This window comes from Temnothorax nylanderi, unplaced genomic scaffold (genome assembly GCF_030848795.1).
Source record: "Temnothorax nylanderi isolate EJ_2023f unplaced genomic scaffold, tnyl_v1.0 TNYL_tig0418_pilon, whole genome shotgun sequence".
Lineage (NCBI taxonomy): Eukaryota > Metazoa > Arthropoda > Insecta > Hymenoptera > Formicidae > Temnothorax > Temnothorax nylanderi.
The window spans coordinates 18,746-46,082 of record NW_027249480.1 but is presented as its reverse complement, the minus strand read 5'-3'; the positions used below and the strand labels follow the sequence as shown (position 1 = coordinate 46,082).

Genomic DNA, 27,337 nt, shown 5'->3' with positions numbered 1-27,337 from the left:
AACAAAATACAATATCAATAATGTATGTTTTACACATAAAAAAAGTTTAAGAAATGTCTTAATGGTTTATTTATATTTTATTTATATTTACAGCAAAGTGTCGATTCTCTATAAGGGATAATGTTAATTTTATCAACTTTAAACTTAACCCTTAAAGGACCACCTGGGTCAAAATGACCCAGTAAAAAAATTGTGTAGTTTTAACCTCTCTCTTTAACCACAAAATCGTTAACATAGCACGGAAGAGAACCATAAAAACGTGCACGTTACCTACAGGATTCGGGTACAGCCAAAACGCGGGCAATGTAGGCTGCATTCCGATATTCACTGTCAGTACTGCAAATCTATATTTTACGTCACGTATACTATAGATTTTCAGTACTGAAAGTTGCTGACAGTGAATATCGGAATGCAGCCGTAATATATAGGTACTATATACATTTGCAGATGTAGCACGGACACGAACCCAACCGTTACAGAGAGTGATAGGCGTAGTTGACGTCCACTTTCTCAGAGGGCACATTCAGACGTCCCCCGAAGCGGGATGGCCGCTCTCTGCCCAAAGGAAAGATATGAGATGATATTGATTATGGTAATAAATAATTTTAAAAAGATCAATGTATATATGGAGGGATAAAAATCACAGTGGTGTAAGTCAAATTTTTAAAAATATTTTCTTGTGTGCATAGATGCAATTTATATATTGTACAGATTGCATCTATGCACACGAAAAAATATTTTTAAAAATTTGACTTACACCACTGTGGTTTTTACTCCTCCATATATTTAAACACTTTTATTTAGTCGCACTTTATTAAAGCATAAGTTTTTTTTTCCATATACACAACTGTCTACAAGTAAAGATTTATAGCAGCGATGAAGAATAATTTATAGTAATCTATATCTTTCATCACTATGTATAACGCAATGTTCCAGTATCTTCAAGCAAGGCGTCGCAGGACATCAGTAAAGTACAGAGTGGGATTCCTTATATCTTCTAATAAGCCTGCAATGTGAAATATTTACATCTTAATCAGATCAAACAAAGACGAATAATTGAAGAATTTAAACAAGAATGAAGTTGAGAGTTTATAAGAGATTCGCTTAAGAAGAATCATGAAAACTTTTCAGTTTGTTAATTAATGAGCTTTTCGATTTCTTATAAAACTTACCAACAATATCGCAAAACTCGTCGAATGATGTGCACGGTAATAATTCATCGCGGTATGATGAAAGCACGCGTTCCGAGGCTTTTAGCATGGCTTCGTCATTGTGCCTGACGTATTCAGCAAGAACCGAAGGCCATTGGTCGTCGGATAAAACATTTACTTTCTGTAAGCGTAAACAGCATAATTTAGACGTAAATACATGTAATTGTCGTATTGATATGCAATTAAAAATTATTGAAGTTACTCCCAACCTTGAAGAAGTTTACATAAATAGAATCCACTAGACCGAAGAAGATTAGAATGCTTTTGTAAATAGCGTAATCCTTGAGGCTTGGTTCCATAATGGTCTTCGTAGTGGCTGAAGGAGACACGTAACGTTGATGTGCGAGGACGAGTAATCGATTGAGGTGTGTAAGTCTATGCGATTTCCAACGAGCGGGTGTAAGTAGAAGTAACGAAAGTGTGCACTGATACAATGGACCCTCCGCTTCGTAACAGCTGTCGAGCCACGCCGAGCCTGACGGTACTTCGAGATAATTCATTAAAGCTTTATCCTCTCTGGTTGCCGATCGCGTTCTGCAAAAACAAACACGAATTTGTAATATCGGCAATACAACTTTTGTATTAGCTTCCTACTGTTTTTATTTCCAGTTTTGTAATCGTCGAGTCTTCTTTCTCTTTATTACTTAACGTATTTCTAATATGTTATAAAAATATACTTACGTATTAACGACATACAGAGCCATGTGTATTAAATACGGCACTATGTGCATATTTGATTGGGGACCTCCACCACCGGTGTCCTCGTGGAAACTCTTTTCTTGAGCGAATCGCAGAAGAAGCAGCTTCAGATCATGAACGGTCGATGAGTAAGATATATCGCGGTGACTAGTGCATTCTTGCAGGTAGGTATTGTGCCTAGCTAAACAGCTGGCGAATGCAGACTCCGGAACCTGCGGGCCCCACAACGGCAGTAGTCCATTGCATTTCGTATTAGCGTTCTGTAACGCCGCGCTTTCCCATTCATCTCTGGCGCGTGCCAAACGCACTGCAGACATATGGCAGTCCACGTGGACCACGTTGAAATGTGTGACGGTCGTGTAGCCCACAGTTTTTCGTTGCTTTGTTTCAAATTCTTCTACGTTGCAGCGCTTTGTGAATGTATAAACGCCCAACACCTATGGTAAAACAACGATGAAGAACGTGATGAGATTAAATGAAGAAAATATGCAGGAAAATATTTAACACTTCTAATAATATAAAATACATGATGCTAATATATTGTCGCTAACAGAAATCGATTCTAAATTTCCTAAAATACAACATTGAATGTTCACGTGCTCCCAAATTTAAGATATATAACGAAAAGGACAGAAGATAGAAGATATATTACCAGATTTGGTTTAAACTTGTATCCTTCGCGACAGATAACACAGATCAGTCCAGTCTCATCGCCCAGGTCTTCCATCTGTTGAAGAATCGTTCCGCTGGCGGTGACCTGGCCCTTATCATTCGTTTGCATACCAAGCGCGCCCAATTGTCTCTCACGCATCGCCATAGCTAAGCGTTTCTTCTCGCTACGCGTGTGCTGACGGGCTTCTTCAATGAGTTCGGCTACTCGTTTATTGGTGCATAACGCTTCCAACAAATTTTCCGCTAGTGAGCCAACGTGTTCGTTTGAAGACACTTGTTCCAGCCGATGGATGATGCTAATAGTTACTTGCGAGACTGTCAACTGTAACAAAATAAAAGAACAACAAATTATTTCAACGTCATTTACTAATGAAAGGATTATAAAGATAGAATATATTATCTGCATTACCTGAGTCGGCTCATGATCTGTAGCTAATCCCGTGAGGAATCGTAGAATATACTTCAGAGCTGGTTTGGATATGAATTCCTTCAGCTCGTCGCTATCTGTGCGTAACAGCGTGGGTTTGACGCATGGGGCGTGCACCTGCAAAAACATAAGAAAATATTCATTAAATTCATATAAAACGTATTCATATTCTATTTGAATCGCTGTATTACTTACGGTAATATACTCAAAGGCATCTTTCACTATGCCCATGCTTATGATACAATCTTTCAGCGTATTACCAATGGCATTTCGTTCAATGCCTTGAGTGAGTATGCAAAACAATTCTAGCTTCTGCTCGTCCTCGGGCGTGTGTTCGAAATCGAACTTATAAAAGTTCAATACAGGTTTGAAGTAATCACACAGGAGTGCCATTTTCTCTTTATTGCCGTAAGTCAACGCCGCCAAGACTCTCGCGAGGTGCGCGAGCACGCTAGCACTTTGCCTGACTGCCGTGGACTGCGTACACGACAAGAGCGCCTTGATATGCTCCGGACCACCGAGAGTGCGCGAAAATGCTTCGAATGCACTGAACGGTTGCGATGCCGCGTTCGTCAGTATTGTTTCCATAATCTAAAAACAACGTCAAACGTTCACATGTTGCTCATAATGTGAAGTAAGAATATTTTCTTTGCCATTATACTTACGTCCAATAATTGCTCGGTAACTTTTGCTTGAGAATTTTCCGATTCTGTTGCGAGACAACGTTGGAGAACATCCAAAAATACAGTTACAGCTCCCAATTCGGGTTTGCTTAGAACCTCTTGATTCTTCTTGACCTTCACGCATAATCTAAACAACTTCAATAGCACTTGAAGAAGAGGTCTTGCACGATTCACGTCGTGTATCGCCGCCAATCTATCCAACATAACTTGAAGACCGCCACAATCTGCTAATACATTTGCCATTTTATAAACTTCCTCATTGTTCACCTCCTGCTCGCTATTGACGTTCAAAGTTTCGACAAATTCTTCGGTTGCATCTCCAAGCAAGCCACGCATACGATATATTACGCGCATGGCATCGCATTCGCCACCTTCCAACACCCAAATCTTTTTATAAACCTCTTTAACAGGAAGATCCAGACTGATAATTTTGTTATTAACGAGAAGTTCCATTCCGTTATCGTCCTCCAAAAGTGCAACTAACTCGCAATCTTGACAAATCTTATTTTTGACATCTCTCATAAGTGGACCAAGGCCAGGTTCTAAGCTGCTATAAGGATTTCCTAACATTCTTCCTTGCAAGAAATCTTCCTGCTGTGGATCTTTCTCAAGCGTCAAGAAAAATTCTCCGATATCGTTTTCTTCCGGGTAGATAATCGAACACAATCTTTCAAATATGAACACTGGAGTACGAACATCTTGAGAATTCTGCTTTTGTATCGTTTCAACGCAAATTGCCATGAATGCCTTAGTTTCCTCTTCGGTACCGGTAGTCATTTCCTCTAAAAGTTCCAACAGCTTCTCCTGCGTATCATCGATCAGTCTAGTACGCTGAACAACTAGTCTCCTAAGTGAGAGATAACCGTTTAGCACCGCGCCGACTAGTCGGCCCTTATATTGCTGCTTGATATTCTCCTGTTCCAAGAAAGTCGCCAGAAGTTCCGTGAGCATCTTCAACGAGTATCCCTGAGCCAAATCGCTAGTCAACGTAGTCTCCTCTAGCCTGTGCAATTCCTCTATTTCTCGGGTCAAGAGTTCCGCTAATAAAGTCATTACACCGCGTATTGCCAGGAATTGCTTCCAAGGCGACTGTCTGATTAAGCTTTGATACAACGTGAGGAACTCGGTGCTGCTCTCGCCGGCGGTACGTAACTCTTCCAAGTAACACGTCAGCAAAACAAGAACCTCCTTTTTCCTCTCTATGCCTTGGCATAGACTCTCGATCATGTTACAAGCGACTTGCCGTGCCAGACGAGAACTGGGATTAAAGAGAACTTCTTTCAACCAGGCACCGTCTGACAACCTCAGCGGTTGAACGCCTTGATGCCTCATGCAACGCTGATGCCACCTGTGCCCGTATTTTTCCATCAGATACAATACGCGAGCTTCCTCCTAAAAACAAAGAGTCACGAAGGGAAACAATAAGTCAAAATTGCTAGTTTTTCATTACTCTAAGTTTAATATTCTTGAAATTTTATTAGTCTAAAATTTCTAGCTTTCTATTATCTTTTCGTGTGATAAATATCACATATAATATATCATATATAATTGTACAAGTATTACGACTTTTTAATTGTTTTACTTTTATTGACTTGAATGTTAATTTATTCGCTTTACTTTGCAACCAACCTTTTTAAGAGGTTTAGCTGTAGATGGTTCCGTTTTCTTAGCCGGTATGCGGCGAAGCCATTCGGAATACGAATGCTTGGGATCACCGCTGATCCATTTACCCACATCAATACTGACGTCTTCCGGTGGCTGTACAGTCGCCAGAGACTCGATAGTTTTATCCTGAAATCAAAATCATGTGAAAAAATATACATTATATACATTACAAAGGAGAGCTACGTTCGGTTGGATGCTTACTTTATTTTTCTTCGACACCGGTTGATCGGGCTTGATGAGACCTTGAAGAATTTTCAGACACGGCAATATGATACTTTCCATTACGACGGGACTTTTCGATTCTTTACAAGCCATTAAAAATAGCTGCATTACGCATCGCAATTTCTGTTCCCAGCACGAGTCCTCCTTTTGCACGAGTGCCGCGAGAAGAGCCATTTCGTGTCGTACGGCGACCGAGAGATTAGGGGTGGCGACTCGTCCTCGAAGTGTCAGCGTGATTCGATTAGTTAGAAGCGAGCATATCTCTTTGGTCGACTGCGCGTTATCTCTCGTGACAAGGCACAGCAGCTGTCGCACGTCCTCTTGCATCTGTACCGTACCCTTTCGCAAGTTGTGCTCCACGAGCTCTTGTATTAGTCCTTGTTTGCACAGAACATCTCTGGCTACACTCTTGGTGGCTAATGCGCGTAATAGTATCAGGCAGTGTTCCGTTGCGGCGGACGCACATCCGTAACAGCGTCCAACCGGCGAAACTATTGTCTCGTCCTTCGTGACGTCGTTCGCACTGGACGTACCGTAGGACGACTGCAAACTACTCTGGCCACGTTGATTTCTATCATACGCAACGAGCTCCCTGCGACAGGCTAGAACGCGTTGGATAATCTTGCTAAGCTCCTCGAAGGAAGTCTTGCACTCACCGCAGTATCTTTGAGCAAGTAGCTGAATCGCTCTGTTCACCTGAGTACTGCCAGATACCTGTATACCATCTTCCAATCCTCGATCCAAACGATGCTCAGATATCTTAACGAGAAGCATTTCCAGTGTAGGTTTATTAGATATCAAAGTTTTATATACTCGATCCGCCTTCTCTAGTAGAGTATTGATGGTCGCCACTGTCTTCTTCCGATCGTCGTCGTTTTCTATGGGATCAACGGCACAGCACGGTCTGCCGGTCAGGGTGTAATCGAACTTAGCGTATTTGCAGAATCCGCAAGCGTGACATAAAAACGGATCTTTCTCGTCGTAATTAATCGCTCGGCACTTGTGGCATTGGAACACGTTTTCGCCGCAGTTCGCGCATATGCCAGGATTCGCTGGCACGCTAGCGGAACATCGCGGGCACTGCAACGTCTCGGACGAGGCTTGTATGTTCTCGTAGAAATCGGCATACTCAATCATGAGATTGCAAGCTACTATCGGCAGCGGGAATTCCATCTTGACCTCCGTCTGCCCCTGGGCAAGCGTAATCTTCTTCGCCTTGTGCCACATAGCCGGTTTGTTCTTCAATTCTACGACAGCCTGCACTGACCGATTGTTGTAGTAAACGTTGATGGTACGTACCATCTTCGTTCTCTTCAGATCGCCTATACGGAGAGTGATGCGACTGATGGTGTGACTGCCGACTAGCTTCACGATCTGTGTCGTCGTTGTAAATTTGGAATCCACTTTAATCGACGACAGCTTGATCGTTGCCATTGGTACTTCGGGATTGTTGCATACCAGACAAGGTTCACTCTCCAAGTAATAGCCGTCCAATTCAACGAACTGTGCCAGATTTACGTAAAGATTCGCGTTAGGATGTCGCGCGAGTAACTGATTCTGCGCGTGTAAAACGGCAACCGCCTGCTCCATGTACGTGTGCATCTTCTTTCCAGCATGCGGCGTTTTCAAACAGAAGTAACCAAGTAAATCGACAAACTGTGCCGCCTTTCTGCCATAAGCTGGAACCAGAGGCCACAAACGCCATAGAAGATCCAGCAAGACTTCTTGATCTGTCGGTCCACAATTTCTAAAATAAAAAAAAAGTTTTTATATTCCTTATTGCACATTATAATTTATATGTACATCTATTTCACTTTTATTTTGTTCAATAATTAAACTTTTTAAATAATAAAATTGATAACTTACTTGTAAATTGCTAGTATAAGAGAATGTGCCTGCAAACGGACGTTCGTATTGTTCGTTTCGAGGAGGAAAGTTTGTATAAACTTCATCAATAATGTGGGATGCACTTGCTTTTGAATTTGCTCGACTAGAGTCAAACATTGTGCCTCTTCGAATTTTGCCTCCGTATCAGAATCTTCCGATTTTTCACGTTCACGCCTCTCTTTCGTACCAGTCGTAGATTTCGATTCCTAATTTAAATTTATATAAATATTAACGTGCATCGGGAAAAAATTTTCGTATAATAATTCGATTGTATAATTGGATATATTGCGTTATATTTACCTTTGCCTTAGAATCCTTCGCTTCTTTAGACTTATTATTTGAACAAATAGCGCATTGCAACAACTGAAGCACTGTAGGGCTCACACCTTCGTCCAAGAGCGTCGATATGGCGAAGAGGTACGACAGAACTGTGTTCTGTTTTAAGCAGAATCGTTGCCAGTTTCCTGTGCGACTGGTAGCAATTTCCACGCAGCATTTGAGATGTTCGATCAATTCCACCAAGGAGTCGTACGGTAGATTGATGGAATGCGGACGAGCGTGCAGCGGATCGTAACCGCCGGTAGTACAACACTGTTGTACGGACTAAGAACAAAAATTTAATAATTCAAGCTCAGTTTACAACACTATTTTTACTTAATAAAAGAGAGTATGAAATGATAAAATCACACCTGCACGTGAGATATGAGGGCGTGAAGATCCCGTAACTGTCTGTATTTCTCCTTATTGCCGCATATGAAGAGCAGCAATTTACGCACTTGTCGTCTGACGAACGGCGTTTGATACGACATCATGTATTCACAAAGATAGAAATACCATGGCTGCACAAATTAAAAAGAAATGATTAATTGTCTATTTTTGCAAACAAGGAAAGAGCTATCATTAGAAAGCTATTGGCAATCACCTGTTCGAATGCAGGTTGCACCACAGTACTTTCCGCGTACTTGTGCACCTGATACGGCAACCGCAGTACCATTTCCGTCAATAATTGGGGATAGGGTTCAAATACGTCACCAGCATGGCCCTTAACATATTGCCGCAGAAAGAACGGTGACATATCCGGAGGCGATGTAGTAAGATGTTCCTTGAGTAATTGGCCTCCGATCATAGTACCGGACTCCTCTGTATTGGTGCTAATAAACAGAATATATTCATGAAATTAAGATAACTCCTAGCTCCCCATATGAAAGCGATAAACTCGTAATCGACGAATCCTCAATTTCGACCCTCGTCCCATGTATGCCTCGGTTTTATAAGATTCAGTTATATAAGATTTTAATTAATTAAAAAAGTTGTAAGTAAAAAAGTATGGGCATAAATAATCTCGAAAACCCATATTTCGATAAGATTAAAATGATTGATATTCGTGAAATATTGATGTCGTTACCACAAATAATACTATTGAGACTACTGAAACATGTCGAAGCTGAAATAAACTTACGTTTTCCAATAATCAAGTAAGGCCTGTAATAACGTTAGACAATAGTCGATAATACCAGCTTTGCTCAATATCGCAGCAGTAGTTTGTGACACAAAGTTTGGATTATCCGAGGGAGTCTTCGCGGCATATTTCGAGCGAGACATAAGAACGCCTGAGAAAATAATAATAAATCAATGATAATATGTACAATATATTAATATAAACCTATAATTGAGATAGATAATTATTCACTTACTTAGTAAGCGCATGATAACCAAATGAACTTCCCTCTTGTTGCTACGTTCGCATATGTTGTTTATATCAGGCTTGTCCATCTCCAACTCTTTCACGAGCATTTGCAACAAACGTTCTACGCACGCTTTGTCTCTTTCGTCTTGACCATCAAGATCAGCGGTCAACATTAACACAACCTGGTAGGAAATAAAAGCTTTATGACTATCTTTCTATTTAATTTTCATGAAATACGACCAGTAATATTATAAAACAGTACCTGCATAAATGGAATGGCAAGCACTCCTCGAACATTTATTAAATTAGGCACAAATTGCGTAAATCTGTCCAACAATAAAAGCCGTATAGCATGTAGTTTCACAGTAATCTCGCCAGTTGTGTCACTTTCCTGCTCAACGCCCTGTTCTTGCTCGGTACCTTCTTCTTGCTCAGTAGTCTATCATGGTGACAAACAATTATTCATCAATATAAAACATTTTTGTATCACTCATTTGATTGATTTCACGATTTCTCATGTCAGAATTTCTGGAATTCTATTGTCAACTTTAGACAGAACTGATAAAATAATAGATATGCATTAAAATGATACATTTTGAATGTATAAGAAAATGCAGATATGTACAAAGAAAATTTATTATTAATACATGTGCAATATGATTACTTAGTCAAAAGCTTTTTGATAAAATGATGAATACACAGTAAAAAATCGTGCGTCCAAATGTTAAAATTTTCTTGTGTTACCAAGATTTGACTATTATTTCAATGTAAAATTAACATACAACAGCTATGTTATTATTTTCGTAACATTTTCATGTGTTATATTTATGTCAACGTGATAACTAACACTTTATGTATGTCATTTAGAAATTGAATATTATTTTGAGTTCTTTTAACATAATTATTTCAAAAAATCAACACGTCTTAAAGTTATTTTAACATAAACAAAAGTTAAAGTAAATCTTCAAATAATCGTAAACTTTGACATATAAAATAATCAAATTTACTAAAATATGTGTTAATATAACTCAAAATAAAATGTATAATATACATTTCGTAAGAGTTACATTAAATCAGACGGAGCAAAATGTTATATCGACATTTTGTACAAGTTATTTTTACATTATACTTAAAGTTAAAAGAACACATATAAATGTAAAATATAGTGTCAATAAATTAACATTTCTAATTTGTCAACAAGTAACACACGATGAATGAGTTATTTTAACATAAAATTTAGAGTGGACTTTCTGGGACATTTGAAAAATGTTACAATTAACATTTTATTTTTTACTGTGTAATATACTATTAGAGTCCCAAATAAAGCGACTTAAACTTCGAAGTCTCAATGGAGTGCGGTTTATTTTTCACTCGATAAAGCTTCTATTACTTATTTCAAATAATTTTAGTTTCTATAATTTATCTATCCAGTCATTAAAAAATCTTCAACTGTTATTTTATATACAAAGCCAATGTTGGGATATACATGTTAAATTCTATATTCCATTCAGACTCCGATAATAAAACGGATTCAACGAAGTCTTATAGCACGTTATTAAAATGTTTAATAATGAAATATATTCAATCGTACATGATTTAATTTTTTTAAGTTATATTTCTGTGGCAGTGTGGGTTAAAGGCAACTTTTGAGAACGGAGGCTCAAAACTTTAATTATTAAGAATTTAATCAAATAAATGTAATAAAGGAAAATTTCGTAAAGTCAACTTTGAATATAATGTAATATTAAAAGTGGACTTTATAAAACTTTTAGGTATATATATTTTTATGACAATTTAATGCACAAATAATTAAATTCAATCTAATTTTCTATAAGAATAAATGCAATAAATTCGCATGTGCATATGTTATGTATATGTTATGCATAAATTATGATATATTTTGGCTTTGATGATTTAACTATAAGGTCAATGACTATAATATATAATCACTCTCTAAAAATTTTATGATTAATTTGTCGAACATACACAATGATATAATAAAATCTTCAAATAAAAACTTGTGATTTGATGAAGCTTTCGACATACACATGTGGACAAAATCTAAAAATTTAAACATGCGAAAAGAAAAAATTCGGTTAATTTAAACTACCAGATTGGAATTAGAGATTTCATAAAGATTTCAAAAAACTTCTTTTTTGAGATTGCTCATTAAAGATGAATTGTCAAGATATCAGAATCAACTAAATAAACCATCAGACTAATATATCAGATGTATCAGATGTATCAACAACAATAAATGATATCAGACAAAACGAAAAGAGAAAAATATTATATTATAAAGAGAAATAAAAATAATTTCTATATGTAAAAATATATTAATGTCACGCGCGAAATACGTCCATCATGCGCTGTCGCTGTTTCTCCTGCTTTCAAAAACGTAAGTCTGCTATGTAAACCTGTACTACAGAGTACACGGAACTTACAGTGAAAGTTGTCGGTACATCTAGAGTATTAGTTTCAGAGCGTGGCGCTTGATTGACTCCAATTCCAATCGGAGGCATAGCACTGTCGGGAGCATTGTCTCCGTACGCGGAGCTCCTGCCAGAAACATTATGCTCCCCTGTCATGCTGTCAACGGCGCTGCCTCCGCTATCGCTCCCACCGCTCTCGCTACCCTTGCTACCACCACTACCACCCTAACATAAAATGTGTCCCAAGCGTTACTACGATATGTGCAAATACTAAGACTCTGTTGATCCACGTTCGCATACTTTCGGTGAATAATAGCCAAGGCAGAATACGTATGCTAAGATGTAACTCACTTGCTCGGCGGGAGATGTCCGAAGAGTACTACCATCGGTAGCAGCGGTTGATCCCTCATCGTCGGAACCACCCGCAGAAGCGGTCGTGTCAGAGTAATGTCCACCTTCTTGGGCCTGATTAAAAAAAAAAAAAAAATACCGAGTTCTCAATTATCAAATATAAAAAATCTAAGTATCACATAAAATCTGGACGGTACGTATAAAGACAATTTATGAACTTTATGCGGAGAAACATTACCTGAGCAGCATTTGGCACTTGGACCAATCCCTGCGCCGCTAAATTTTGCAAACTTTGCAATGTGGAGCCACTTAGATTCTGAAGACTTTGTATACCCTGCAAATTAGGGAAGCCTTGCTGGAATCCTTGTCGCAGTGCTTGCAGATCAGCAGCTCCTTCGTGGTCTTGTAAACTCAGAGCTATCGCAAGTTCTACCATCGCTTCGTCATCAGCGTCTGGCGGCATATCGAGCAACTGCGGGAAATTACCCGCGCCGAGCAGCGCTTCTAATGGATGATTAACTACCCTCGCGGCGGCCGAATTTTGATTGCCTTCGGCGCCGAGCATGACCGCCACTCTGTCCACTGCCTCGACAGCTTCGATGTCAAACTGCTGTTCCACATCGCGCTCTACGGTATCTTGAGATGCCTGTGATGGAACGGACGCGGATTTTTCTTCGGTTTCAGCAACTACACCTACAAAAATACCAATAATAATCATGAAAAACGAATGATAAAATATATAATCGATCCACTAAATCTTTATCCCAAATTATCTTGAAAAGTTATGCGTATAATTCTGAGACATTTCTAAGACGTTTCCATTTCTATACCTGGAGTACTGCAGTTGGGCGGACTCGGTATATATACTCTTCTGCGTCTGTATCTAGGCTTGAGTACTCTGATTATCGCATGTTTGGCGCTAAAACTGATGGTGGTATCTGAAGACAGTAACAACTGCAGATACAATTTGGCGGCTATCGCGGTATTATTTTCGACGTCGCATATCGTGAAAGCGTGAATTATTTCGACGATTGCGTGAACCGTTCCCTCGGTGTGCGTAAGTCCCGGCACGACTACGGGAGCAAGTGCCATATTCTTCGGATACGCCATATGTAAAGACCACAGTATCTCCATTAATTGAATAACCAGATGTTGATTTACATCGGCCTTCGTGCTCGAACGAGCTTCTAGACGATCTTTCTCGAAAACGGGTACTGGAAACAAATTATTTCAAATATCACATGTTTTTCACATGTTAACAACGTCAATGATTTATAATACATACCGGTACTTTCGTCAATAGATTTATTCGCATATTGTTCAGCAAATTTCGCAAGATTATGCGGGCGGGAAACGGCAATAGCACGAACAATAAGTACAAGTCTGTAAAAGTTCTCCGCATCTATATCCGCAGGATCATTAGCTTCTCTCATTGATTTCAAAGACTCAAGTACATGTGATAACAATGCATGATCCTGAAAAACACGCAAAAAGATGTAAGAACACATATATAATTATTAAAATTCTTAACGAATAATTGATCGTACCTTGTGAAGATGATAAGTCTGTTTAGTGCTGTGAAGAGCAGCTAACAAAGCTGTCGTATGCATTTGCACTGATGGTGGAGTTGGTAATATTAATAACCGTGATGCGACATCGATGGCTGTAGCTTTCAGTGAGGTTTTGTTGTCATCGTGCGAAGATAAGATGAATGAAGATTCCAAGACTTCAAGAACGCTGGATATCATCCTGTAATTAAAAACAATTTTTTAATGTAATTATGTTATTATTATATTTATATATATTATATTTATTAGTAAAATTGAGATAAACATATATCATATTTACTGATTAATATAAAGTATCTATTTTTATATAAATTGAATAATTAGTATGTATATACAACTGGTGATACAAACAACACACAAAAATGATTCAATAGAAAATTTTAAATTGAACTTTTAATAAATCAGAATGCTTTCCCAATTTTATCAATCGAAGACAGTCAGAAACAAATTTTTCTTTCGTAAAAGCGGCCATTACTTATAAGTTGTATATTATATATTATTAATTGGGGTAACACCAATTGCCAAATCTACTCCTCTACTTTGTTTTTGCAATAATAAAATTATCCTTACCTTTCCATGTTAACTGAACTATCCTTTGCCGTTCTGATACAATATATGCTTGGATTAAAGAATACTTTCTTTATCAAATAATTAACTTATTTTATGTACTTCATATATTTAAAAAAAATCTATAAACGTACTTGTTGATTGAAGACAACGGTGCAGAAACGATAGTATTGTCGGTTTCGTTATTGACTGTCGTCACTAGTGCGGATGTTGGTGGACAAGATTGAATTTCTTCTATTTCTTCAGGCCATCCAAATGCATCCTTGGTTTTACCATATCTTAATAAAAGGCAAAAAATCTAGTATAACTAATAGCAAGATTTACATTTATCTATATAAAATATTTTATGTTTTTGTTTAAAGAAGATACATTTGATAATATTGTAGTCTTACATTTTGATAGAATCAACCATGATGACACCCTCTTGATCTTGAGATGGTCCAAAAGTGATTGTTAATTTTTTATCAGCTTGGAGACTTTCTTCCCTCGTTAAAGGTATGTCGAACCACCGGCTCCTAGTTAGCGTAGTCCGAATACTTCTACCAAATACCTTTACAAATACAATAATTAAAGTTAATTAAATTTAAAAAAGCAAAAGTCTTCACATACTGCAATAGATATATTTCAACCCACCTCGACGTACAGAGGTGCCTTTTGAATATCTTGATTGCCGAAGAGAACTCTTATTCCCGTCATTACTAAAATCACGTCGTTGTTCGTAACTTCCACATTGAAGCCCATAGATTTCGTGGAAACCACGTACATTCCGGTGGTGTTTAAACGATGCTTAATCTGCGCGACATTATAGATCTGCAGTAGATCGTTACCGCCGAACTCGACATCGTTCATCACTTGACAATGTTCGAAGAAGTCAATGGGAAATGTAATAGATCCCGATGGTTTTCCCATTTTATTAGCTTTCTTCTTCCGCATCGGTTTGATGCCGGAAGTAGTGCTAATCGGCTGCACAGTGGACGACATCCAAAATCCGGTTTGCTCCATACCGGCCATGTAGATCCTCAAGCTTCCGTCTTCGCACAATAGTATGAGAGTCGTGCGGTGCTCGGCATTCGAACTGGGATGTCGAATCGCGACCATGTCCATGATCTTTGCCTTCGCGGGCATAATTTTGATCTCCTGTATCATGATTGTATCCGGCTTAATCATCAATATCACTGGATTATTACTGGTCTGCAAGATGGAGCAGACCAATCCAGGATGATTCGCCACCTCGCTCCATTGGCACAACGGTTGCGGCTGGTTATTGTTGGATTTATTACCGTTCGTTTTGTTACTGGCGAGATTAATTTGAAATACCACCGTAATGTCAGAGTCCATATGCTTCAGCGGCGCTATGAAGCTCTTGCCGCAAACATAACTGAAGAATAGTAACTGCAGAGCGTGAGAATAGTAAATGGAAACACCTCCACCACCTACTTGACCAGTGTCTTTTATTTCCGGATGATAAACGTCTAGCGTGTTTGTCACGTAGAAAGCACCGTGCTTGGCTTGGCTCTCCTCATCCATTACTTGACTGTAGATATATCCGGCAGATGACATAAGTAACATGTGGAACGTACCGTCTTCTGCATGCATAAAAGTGCAATCTCTTATCTTTCCCGTCGGTACAAGGAAATAGTATTGCGGACTTAAGGCGTCCTTTCCTAAGTCGTAAATTTTAACGAAGTCGGCGGTGACTAACGCCAACTGTGTCTGTGCGCCAGGAAGCCACAGCGCCTTAATAATGAAGTTCCCGCTTTCGAGCTGTGGATGTAATACCAGATGATCGGACACCGTTCCGGAACTGTTGAATGTAAGCACGTGACAATCCTTGAAGCCACAAACGGCTAAGAAATCCTCGTTCCATTGATTTCCAGTGACCGAGAGGACGGTGAAGGGTACCGGTGCCGATGCGAGCCTCGTCAGAGTTAATTTTCTTTTAGAGGAATCAGCTTGCTTCAATAATGCGCTAAGTTGCAGCACTGTTATCTTGCCCTTCTCGTGCGAGACGGCTAAGTGCTGTCGCTTACCATGCGGAGATGACAGGCAACACATGGCGACACGTCGTATCATATGAGCGGACAGTAACTGTCTGATCGTTTGACCCTGATCTCCCGAATAATTCATTCTAACGTTTTCAAACGCGCCCTCCTGGGATCCCAAGGTTGGCAACATAAGCTGATCCGTATGCTCGAACTTCTTGTCAAGTGTGTGTAAGCGTTTAAGTGCCAATTGGGCTCGCGCGTGGCAACCAACCGGTGAATATCGTTGGCAAGACGAATCCACCGCGGGTACCAACACGCGCATCAAGTCCACCAATGAAGATACCAATCCACTCTTCGATAGTTGAGAATATATCCAATCCTTAGACGATTCTAATTGCTTCGCTAAATACGTTTGTCTCTGAGTGTCGCGTCCACTTCTCTCATGCTTGTCGTACAAATGCACAGGGCTGGATGCTCTTCGGCGCAAGCTACTCGTGAGAAGCAGATTGCTTTCCGCGGGTGCGCCAGCATTGTTATACGGCATGTTACTGGGTACTTGATGTTCCGAACTCTGCGGGCTACGCTTCGTCAGCGCTTGGCACGATCCATCGTCCTTGGCACCACAGTCGCAGAAGAAATTTCCATATTTGGCGTACGTGACATCGTGGCCACGATGACAGACTCGTGCGCATACCGTGCAAACTCCGACTCCATCGACCATGTTACACGTATGACAGTGGTACCAATGCTGATTCATAAACTCCTTTTGCGTGATCGTGAAAGTGCACAGTTTATTGCAGAGACTATCCTCGTCCGAATCTTCAGCCGCGCTATCATCATCGTCATGCGGAATTTCATCCACCCAATCGCTATCGTTCACGTCGTTATTCGGTACAGCACCCTCCCACGGTGGGCTAATGGCTCGATCTTGGGATTGCGCCTGCTGCGAACAAATCGCGCCCACTATGTCGGCTATGTAGTTCAATATACAGCAATCCGCTTCAATGTACGGCGATGGCTTGTCGAAGGACTGCGGATCCTTGTTCATTATCTGCTCCTTGCAGAGCTCGACCCATTCAATTGCAGCTTTGAACAGCAATGTGTGTCCTTTCTCTAGTCCAGCGTCAGCTAGTGTAGACATAATGTGCATTAAGTGTACAAATCGATTGCCTTCGATGGTAGGAGATAGAATATGGTACGTCAATGGTATGAGAACTTGAAGAATTTTTATCGAGACGTTCGCACTAAAATTGCTTTTATCTTTCACTATGTAATTTGTAAGTGCCCGCAAGAAACGACTGTTCTCATGAATTGTAAGCTGCTCGTCGTTACTAGTTATTACAGGCTGATTGCTGGAATTATCGGAGATTGCCCATTGAGCTTGTTCGTTATTAGATGCGTTATTTCTTTCATCTGGCTTCTGACTATCCTCTGATGTGCCGGAAACAGTTACCAATGTATTCGCAGTGTTAGCTGTGGGCGTTGGTATATTCGTTGTAGAAATAGTCGCCGGTACGTTTGTTACTCCCAATATAACGTGTCTTAACCACGTTTGTAGTTTCTCATCTTCAACATTGGCAAAACTAGCCACCGAATTGCAGAGACGATCAAGGGATCCGTCACCCGGTTTCTCAGTCGTTCTGAATAACGCGCTGAAAAACTGGAAAACGTACGTGCTAAACTGCGGCGAAGCTTGAGGTGACGTTATAGACAGTAAGATGGACACAAGACTACGATTTGAGTCGGGAGCGAAGAACAAGTCTAAAGCTTTACATCCAAGAGGCTTCTCCAATAATCGCTCCCAATATTTTATACACTGATCCAAGATATCCTCATCAATAACAACTTTAATAGATCCATCTGTATTATCGGTGTATTCGATTATCAGGTTGTAAGTATGATTTAGCACAAACAAATGTTCTCGCAAGAGCCGCGCCTCATTATCATTATCCTGTCCTAATAATTTAGTCAGAGTGTTGGTAGCCATCTCTCGTAGATAGTCAGTACGAGCATCCATTGACAACGAAATGAGAATATCCACGGCTTGAGAATGTACGTCAGATTGTGGTTCCGGGGCTGTTGCAGAAGTGATGTATTCCATCATAAATGAGACCAAGCAATACAGCAAATTCTTCAATGACGGATTAATAGAGAAAGTTGGATGTTCAGATAAGGAACTGACGTGATAATTCACCGTAGTAAAAATGTAACTCTCTGCTGGTATTATATCGTTTGCATATGTATTCCAAGGCACAGGAGCAAACGCGATACTCTTCCACTTGTCCAGGGCGGATTTAACGCAACTCGGTAAAAATGAAACTAATGACGATTCCGTTTCCCAATTTGCACCTGCCATTGATAAAATGTTGTCTAGAATCAAATAATCCCGCATACCATATTTCCTATGTTCTTCGACAGATTCAAACGTATGGTACAATATGTTAGATCGGCATGATAATAGAATAGCATCTGTCAACGATAAAATATGCGGTAGGATCTCGATTATCATTTTAGTCCTGTTTGAAGGCGTAGAATCCGCATTCTGCGTACTCTTGGAAGTTTCAATATTCTCAGTAGAGTTTTTCGATATACTTTCATCCATAAGAACTTGCAGCTTTCCTACAACTGCAGCCAGTATACATAACGAACCAAGTTTTGGCAATGATGCTTTTGGCATTATTTTGTCAGTAGCATTATATTCGGGTTTAAGCGAAATGATACAATTCTTTGCGAGGGTAACATCATATTTAAGAGAGTTTACGGTAGATGATACTGTTTTTAACAAATTTTCCGCATACTGCGTATACATTCCTTGCTTCACTAAACAGTCTTTCATCCAACCGGTAAAAGTTTTATACGCAGCTCTGGGTCCCCATATCAACGAATGAAGCAGCATAGGTCCAGCTGGTATCTCCTCACCAAGAGCCAGTTTATTCATATAAGGAGTTGAGGGAGGCAACATCAATAATAATTCCCAACATATAGAAAAGCAATATTGAATTGCACATAGTCCAGTAAATGTAATTTTTTCCTTATTATCAGCACTGCCTTTTCTGTGCATATCAGTTTGATTGAGTACGTTTAGGATATCGATCAATGCATCGACCAAGAGAGGATATTTCATTTTATCCGGAGTGCCCAAAATAAAGTTGCAGGCCTGTAAAGCATAATAAATATATTTTACATTATATAAAACTTTGCAAGACTACTGAGATAAAAGATTTCAACTCGTTACACATAGAATATAATCACAAAAGTTGAATATTTGAAAGAAAATTTTACTATATGAATTAATTAGATTTTTATTATCATAAAAATTATTAAAAGCGCATAAAAACTTTTTGTTGTAAATTAAAATAGATAAATATTGGTAAATATAATTTTAATCAAAAAGTATTTCTATAAAACATCGTGTTTCTTCTACAATAATTAATCCACATGCAAAACGTACCAATCCATCCAACTTCGGTGCGTCCTGGTTATTAAAATCTGTTCTTGATAAATTATAAAAACGTGGTTTCATTGAGAATTCATCTTGTGAACCATATTTACGGTAATTATCTTCTATTTCTACCCATGGAGTAAAAGCCCTGGCAGTCTGTTTATTTCCCTCTTTTGTATCGCATACTAAACTTGTCGCAGAAAATAGATTCCATTGCACCTGTATAAAAAAAAAGAAAAAGAACATAAATAATTATTACTTTGAAGAAATTAAAATAATTAATCGTAATTAATATAATAAATATGTACAAGATGTTTACTACCACTCAGGCGGTACTTTTGCACTGGTGGCCCTGGTATCTTGCTATCACAATGAGATTACATTGAGATAATAATTTTTCTTTAGCATTTAATAAATTTGTGTCATTACCAAATCATAATAAAATATTGCAGATGGTAAATTACTAAATAAATTAAAATAAGTTAAAATATATTAAATATTTTAACTTATTTTTTATAATTTACTTTGCAATATAAAGTAACGACATTCGACATATATATAATGCAGTTCATAGAATTCATATACAAATATATGGTAATAGAATATATAAATGTCTTACTTGTTCAAGCAATACCGGATGCGCATCATACAGATGCTTCATCATGTATTCAAGTAATAATAATAGTCGGGATAAGTGCAACAATTGAGAATCTTTCATTGGCGTTTTGACTGCTTCGCTGCAACGCACTGCACCACTTCCAGTTACAAGTAATACAGATTTCTTTTGCATTAAATTCAGAGAATGAAATAGGAAGAGAACCAACTGGGCATGTTCGACGTTTAAATCTGCAAACATACATTAATAATTAATGTTCCAGCAATAAATAAATTATTTTGGATGTTACATATATTTAAAAATTTAGCTACATTAACAATTACGTATATCGAAGAAACGAATACATAAATAAGCACACATAAATGAGCCAATTAATGCAATAAAGAAAAAAATTATATTATAGCTTTAAAAAATATGTATATATAAAATCGTTGAGATCAATTTGCTATATTCTACCTTCATTTTCAGCTTCGTATGTTGTTTGAGGATTGCATACATTCTCAACCATAGTTGTTACTAACCGATGCCATATACTTATACACGCAGCTTCTCTTTCTAATTGCGGTTTCAACAGCAACACCTAATTATAAAAAAAGAAATATAATATATTTATGCTAGATAAGAAATTAGGTATTGATTATCCTAAAGAATTTTAATACAAGTGAAGCGTCGTTAAATAACGCACCTGTGCCAGTACGCTGAGAGTTCGTGGATACACTTGAAGAGGCCACGTGGTAGAGCTACTGCTTTCTGTAGACCAAGGACTCACTCCCAAATGTTGAAGCAAAGTATTTTGCAGAGATTCACTTAGTGTATTCCATGCGAGTAAGTTGTGAGTGTAACGACTTAAGGCTTGAGAAAATTCCGAATACATAGCGCCCAACGTAGCACCGTAAAATGCAGAAATTGTGCCTAAAAGTACAACTTTGTATTACAATACTATGCTTTTAATGCAAAATGCAAAAGAAATTTAAAATGTAATATGAAATGTAAAAGCAAATGTTGAAATATAAAAGATACCAAAAATATAGTAACTATATAAATTTACCTGTTTCTGTTCTAGCTGTTTCGTGATCTAGATCTCTTATAATTGCTGCCAATATTACCATTTGTTGCTCAACTAAGCCATTAACCACATATTCACGAACGTACGTACTCCTGCTACCAATTAAGTGCTTATTCATAAATTGAAATATTTTTGTTGCAAGTGAAATGTACTGTAAGAAAAAGAGAAAATCAATAATTAACTCATTTGCTACAAAATTTACATCAATTATAAATATTAATATCTAACATATATATGCAAATACATAAATAACATCCATATTAGATATTTATATTATCTTTTATGTCAAAATATTTTTATAAATTTTAGAAAATAATTATAACTACAGAAACATACACCATGGGGCTCTCGATTATCAGGAACAATGGTGGTAATGGTAGTGCGTTCCGTACTTGCTTCGTTATTTGTTTCTTTATTAGCATTTGTTGAAGTCTCGTCCGATGGAGCAATAGTTTCCTCAAACCATAATCCTAAAATAGGTTCGCTGTCCTCCTCTGCCGACATAATAGTTTGTTCTATACATATAGCGAATACACATCAGTATACTAATAAAATTACCAATATGTATACAAAGTATTTCTTAAAGAGGGCCCACTAATTACTTAGCGCTATTCCTAATTAAAAGTTGAATCGGAAAGTCTTGAATCATTTTTTTTTTCTATAATGCTTAATAAAGTAATTATTAAATAAGGTCAATCCAATCAGTGCTGTCCTAGCCGGACGTACGTCAGTGAGCCCCGCATCTGGTAGTATGCATGAGCACACACTGCCAGGCATGTATATTACTGACATACGCCCGGCTAAAGGATGGCACTAATTGGATTAACTTTATCAATAATTAATGCTTTACTAAGCATTATAAAAAAAATGGTTCAAGACTTTCCGATTCAACTTTTGATAAAGAATAGCGCTGCATAATTAGCACTCTTTAAAAAAACACCTTGTATATTAATGTAAGCATCTTGAAGCTGCATCCAAGTGTATATGTCGTAGGCAAATGGTTATTTTAGGAAAATAGCTTCTGACTAGGCAAATGCTATCTGCCTGGCCAAATAGCTTTCATCATTTATTCTTGCTATTTTCCTAGTCAAATGCTATTTTCCTAGGCAGATGCTATTTGATTGAACCGCTGTTAGGCAAATGGTATTCCGCGAAGCATGCATTGGTGGGTAATTCTTCAGTTTAGCTACCCCAGCACAGAAATCGATGAAATTAGGCTTATTCGACGCGTTTTTGCACGAAACGAAAGAATCTGGCAGAAAAAAGTGTCGCTCTGCCCCGCGAAGCGAGATATTAATCGTTAAAGTTGACAGGAATTAGGTTATGATTCCTGTCATACCGACGAGATGTAGCGACCATAAACATGCCCCGCGACAACTTCTCACTGATTTTAGGACACGCCTTCGGCGTATAGATTAGTGACGCGCTTTAAACAGTTAAATACTTTTAAAGCGCGTCACTGAAGTGCACCAATGCATGCTCGCAGAATACCATTTGCCTAACAGCGGTTCAGTCAAATAGCATCTGCCTAGGAAAATAGCATTTGACTAGGAAAATAGCAAGAATAAATGATGAAAGCTATTTGGCCAGGCAGATAGCATTTGCCTAGTCAGAAGCTATTTTCCTAAAATAACCATTTGCCTACGACATATATATTGTGTACAATATACATTTACACAAACTACTTCAAAATTAATTTGCACACATCGACTATAGCATGTATTAATATTCAGAAAATTCGGAAAATTAACGTAATTTTTTTTATGTGTATTCCATAAAATAAAGCAATAGAACACATTGAATAGCATCTATATATTTTAAGCATTTCTGTTACTGGCAACGATAAAAGAAAAATTACATAAAAAAATAAAGACTATTTTAATTTCTGTGGCACGTATATGTAATTATTATATAAATTCTAAATATATATCTCTTATGACCTCATTTTACTATTAAAAAACAACTTATATACTGAGTTTATATAAATATAGTACATTATATTAAATGAATTTGAAATATTACCCTCATCGGTGGAGTTCTCCGAGCAACTCAAAAGATCTTCATAGTATGTAGTAGAATCAGACTGACTCAATGCATCTCCTTCTAAAGGATGTTTTTGTACTCTTTTCAATGTACATGCCTGCGGTAAATAAAATATACATCAAAAATAAAATATCACATTATCAGTGTTTTAATATTAGTACAAATGCATATAAAATAATCCAATACCTTTCTGTAACTAATAGTAGCCAGATAAAATAGCAGATGATTCAATGGCACTGCTTGTAGGAACGTTACTGCTCTTTGCAATGCTGTAGCGGTAGACAAGATATCCAGCGGCGCTGGTTCAGGAACTGCCACAACCACATCGGAATTGGCTTCAATCGATACATCTTCCAGAAGCGCGCTCATTAAATTCAGTGCATGTGATGCTAATGCCACTGATAATACGCCAAATCCCTGTTGCCTAATTATATAAAAATATGTTACATTATTAAAGTAAGACGCATGCTGGCTATTAAAATTACAACATTGGAAAAAATACGTCATATTTGAACAAAATTTGCAGGATGAATAAATCACGGTAGAATATGAAAATGATTATGAGCACGGCACATATGGAAATAATCATGATCTAATGTCATGTATCATGTGATATCTTGATGTTACAATTTTAATGGCCAGGACCATATTTAAAAAAATACAAAATGTAATTTCAGGATAGTTTTTGCAATTAAACCTCAAAGTAAGATATGATAATATATGATATATAAAATATGTAATATAATTACACTTTCATAAGATTTACACGTCCACTTCCATCACGAGCTTTACTTGGTGATTTTCCCTTTTCTTCTTTTCCTTTATCTGCAGCACTAAAACTGCTCACAGTTAATTGCGCTTGCAATCCAGCGACTAGAAGCCATACTCCAATAAGTAAATGATTTTGCAGAATCTGGTATAAGTAAAAAAAGGTATAATTACATAGCTATACAAAAAATAAGTTCAATATATGTTTATAAACAAATTGATATTAAAATTATAAAATGATGAATTAATGTAAATACTCAAAATTATAATATTATAAAGTAAACAAAATATAATTTTTGTAATATTAAAGAGAAAGAAATCTCGTAGAAATTACTCACATGTCCTCCTGCACGCGTGCTATTTTTAATAACATTTGATACTTGGCCAAATATTTCTAAACTCTTCTCAACAACCGTAATTGCTAAAGTATCGTACTCCTCATCAGTAGTTTTTGCATTCTGATTGGTTTGACTATTTGCTGCAGTATTTGTACTACATTTAGGTGATACTGCATTTGTTATGCCAACTATGCTTGACGCTGTTGCATTCGCGATTGAACAATACAGACAAGACATAGTCAGCAGTGACAATTTTTCCAACTTTTGTGGTGTCAAAGGTTCAAGTATCGGGAGTGATATCACATTATGTACAATATTAATATCACTAACGACAGAGTGTAAACTGTGCCTTATTGTATGCGCTTCTGAGGCATTCGCTGGTAAGCTGAATCCTTTTTTAGATAAATAAGCTTGATACTTTCTGGTATAACGTGACAAGTGCAGGAGATTTAAACACATATCCAACAACGTATCACCTGCTCCCATATTCTGCAATGTGCTTATGTTGTTTGCAATAAACATCATCTGTAACATAATAAATCATTGCTCTTTTAGTTTTAAATTCATTCATTCCACTAAAATACTACAATTTTAACAACAATTATGATTACATATGTACAATAAAGCATGTCAAACAATCAAAAATGTCAAATTTATCAAAAATAATGTAGTTATAAAGCAAAGGAAATATATCTTGCTTATCGTTAGTCACAAAGAAACATTTATATTTACAAACCTTAGTGTCAGAATGTGTCTCGCCTGCAGCGGCATTAGTATTTTTGTTCGTACTATCCATAGAACTTTCATTAGTGAGAATTGAAGATGATGAAAAATCTTGCAACGGCATTGTCAACTGCTCGAGAATACTGGTGGACAAGTCGCAACGAGACCGCATAGATTCTTTTACAGATTGCTGAGCGGACTCCTTTTCTTTTCCACCTGACAAAACTGTTACGTAAGGCGGTACTTTCGAATTTTTTATTACAGAAACAAGAGCAATTTCTTCCGCAGACGTAAGTAAAGATTGTCCTGTGCATAGCGCACGTATCGGGAGTAGTAACTGCTTCGTAGTCAAAACCGTCGATGCGGTATCTCCAGATTGTGCTTGTTGTTGTGGCAACTTGTCCACAAGATAAGTAAGCAGCACTTTGCATGCTTGACAAACAATAGGTATTTGACTTTTGGCAACTGAAAAGGACGTTTTGTAAGATTAGTTATGTATTTATATCCAACATATATAAACAAGCCTATATATTGGAACTCTCTCAAGTATTTCGAATTATTTCAAGTTATTTCTTCAAGATCGTCTTAAGAGACATATGAAGCAAAGAAAAACAAAAAAAGAGAAAAGGAAAATAAAATACTCTTAGATCTCTTAGGTAAAATACTTAGGTAACTCATCTAAAATATCTATGAGTATTTTACCTAAGTTATTTAATGTTTTTTATCCAAAAATATTATGCCTAATTGTAAGTTATTAAGTGTTTTATTAGCTAAATATATTTTATCTACCCGTAAGGACAAATACTCCACAAATAAAAGTATCTGTATTCTTCTTTTCTATTTTTCTTTATACGTCTCTCATAGCAGTCTTGGAATAACAAAATAATTGGGAGCACTTCAGAATTTTAAATAAATGTACATGTATGTTTAAAAAAAAAAACGTTTTCTGGCATAGTCATTCGCACGCGGATGCGCGCTGTTACTTACACGTATTTGCGCAACCGCTAATACAATCCGCCGACAAGGCAGCGACCGCCGTGTAAAAAGTATCGTATTGATCCTCATGGGAGACAAATTTGTTTTCGCTGCAAGAAAACAGAAGAAAAGAGGATGGGGTTAGTGCCGAACGGAATAAAAGGTCGGATTTAATTTGGATCCGCGGTGACAGGCGAACTTCCATTTCTGTTCCGCTGAAGGGGAACGTGCTTTTTTTGCGCCGAGAGGAGCGCGGTTAAACACGGCCGCCGGGATCCGCGACGAATCGCACCTACCTTTTAACGATGCTCTTTACGAGATCGATAACGTCATTTTTATTAAACGAACGCGGCGATATTCCCAATATCGGCTTCATCACCGTGGGCCACTCATCGTGACCACCACTCTTCGCCGCCATTTTCGATATACTGAACAATACTTGGAAAGCTTCGGTTCTCATCCTCTGTATTATGTCGCCGACAGCGGCGACAGCGGCCACTCATTGGCGCTTTCCGATGTAGCCGATAATACGGAAAGCGCAGGTCTGTTCTTTGTGGCTGTCAGGCCACGTTGCACTTCCTGTATTTAAAATTCAAAGAAAATTTTATATTTTTGTGTATCTATTCTATAAATATAATAAAATGTTAGGTAATTATTCAGTTTACACTCCTCACCTCCGATTTTGATGAACTTAGGCTTAATCGACGCGTTTTTGTACGAAACAAAAGAATCTGGCAGAAAAAAGTGTCGCTCTGCCCCGCGACGCAAGATATTAAACGTTAAAGTTGACAGGAATCAGGTTATGATTCCTGTCATACCGACGCCATGTAGCAACACTGAACATTCCCTGCGGCCACATACGCATGCTCAGTGGCCGCACGCGCATGCAAAACTGCGCCAATTTTAAATATGATGACTGGTCAATCATGCGGAATAATCAAGCGTCTTAATTCAAGCAGTTAGGTATCACGCTGGGAGTTTGTTTAGTTTTATTATGCGGGGGAAGGGGTTCCGCCGCAGGCTACTTCTATGTAAAAATCACAACTTCTATAAAGCAGGGCATATACACACGTGTGTGTGCCCTGCTTTAACGAAAATTACAATTTCTATAAAGCAGGGCATACACACATGTGTGTGTGCCCTGCTTTAACGATAATCACAACTTCTATAAAGCAGGGCATACACACGTGTGTGTGTGTGTGTGTGTGTGTGTGTGTGCCCAGTGAATGCGTGGGCGGGGAAATTTTGCTCCCCTCCCCATGCATGTACTTTATAATTTTGTTTTACAACTTAGCATGTACTTTAAGTTG

The 27,337-nt window shown here is 37.9% G+C and overlaps 1 protein-coding gene across 4 annotated transcripts; it reads right to left on the bottom strand.

The window, feature by feature from the left end:
- Positions 1 to 794: 794 nt before the first annotated feature.
- On the bottom strand, positions 795 to 26,824 carry Poe (E3 ubiquitin-protein ligase-like protein poe). Of its 4 annotated transcripts, XM_071721525.1 has the most exons (41): positions 26,702 to 26,824; positions 26,324 to 26,606; positions 26,040 to 26,137; positions 25,066 to 25,517; positions 24,330 to 24,854; positions 23,973 to 24,136; positions 23,410 to 23,647; positions 23,203 to 23,320; positions 21,517 to 21,674; positions 21,163 to 21,331; positions 20,800 to 21,026; positions 20,571 to 20,694; positions 20,118 to 20,344; positions 19,508 to 19,717; positions 14,705 to 19,213; positions 14,464 to 14,621; positions 14,206 to 14,349; positions 14,075 to 14,122; positions 13,484 to 13,685; positions 13,222 to 13,411; positions 12,767 to 13,150; positions 12,175 to 12,629; positions 11,937 to 12,050; positions 11,598 to 11,810; positions 9,416 to 9,592; positions 9,161 to 9,335; positions 8,926 to 9,076; positions 8,389 to 8,617; positions 8,156 to 8,305; positions 7,767 to 8,069; positions 7,446 to 7,672; positions 5,559 to 7,326; positions 5,322 to 5,483; positions 3,675 to 5,084; positions 3,205 to 3,600; positions 2,992 to 3,126; positions 2,563 to 2,904; positions 1,893 to 2,347; positions 1,421 to 1,745; positions 1,173 to 1,332; positions 795 to 1,006 (listed from the first exon to the last, which is right to left on the bottom strand). In XM_071721525.1, the coding sequence occupies exons 2-41, from the start codon at positions 26,485 to 26,487 to the stop codon at positions 942 to 944; spliced, it is 15,921 nt and encodes a 5,306-aa protein (XP_071577626.1). In that variant the 5' UTR covers positions 26,488 to 26,606; positions 26,702 to 26,824; the 3' UTR covers positions 795 to 941. The 4 variants fall into 4 exon arrangements, with proteins under 4 accessions (XP_071577626.1, XP_071577627.1, XP_071577629.1 ...); XM_071721526.1 differs by lacking the exon at positions 26,702 to 26,824 and having other exon boundaries at positions 14,075 to 14,107; positions 26,324 to 26,548; XM_071721528.1 differs by lacking the exons at positions 11,598 to 11,810; positions 26,702 to 26,824 and having other exon boundaries at positions 26,324 to 26,548.
- Between the last annotated feature and the right edge of the window lie 513 nt (positions 26,825 to 27,337).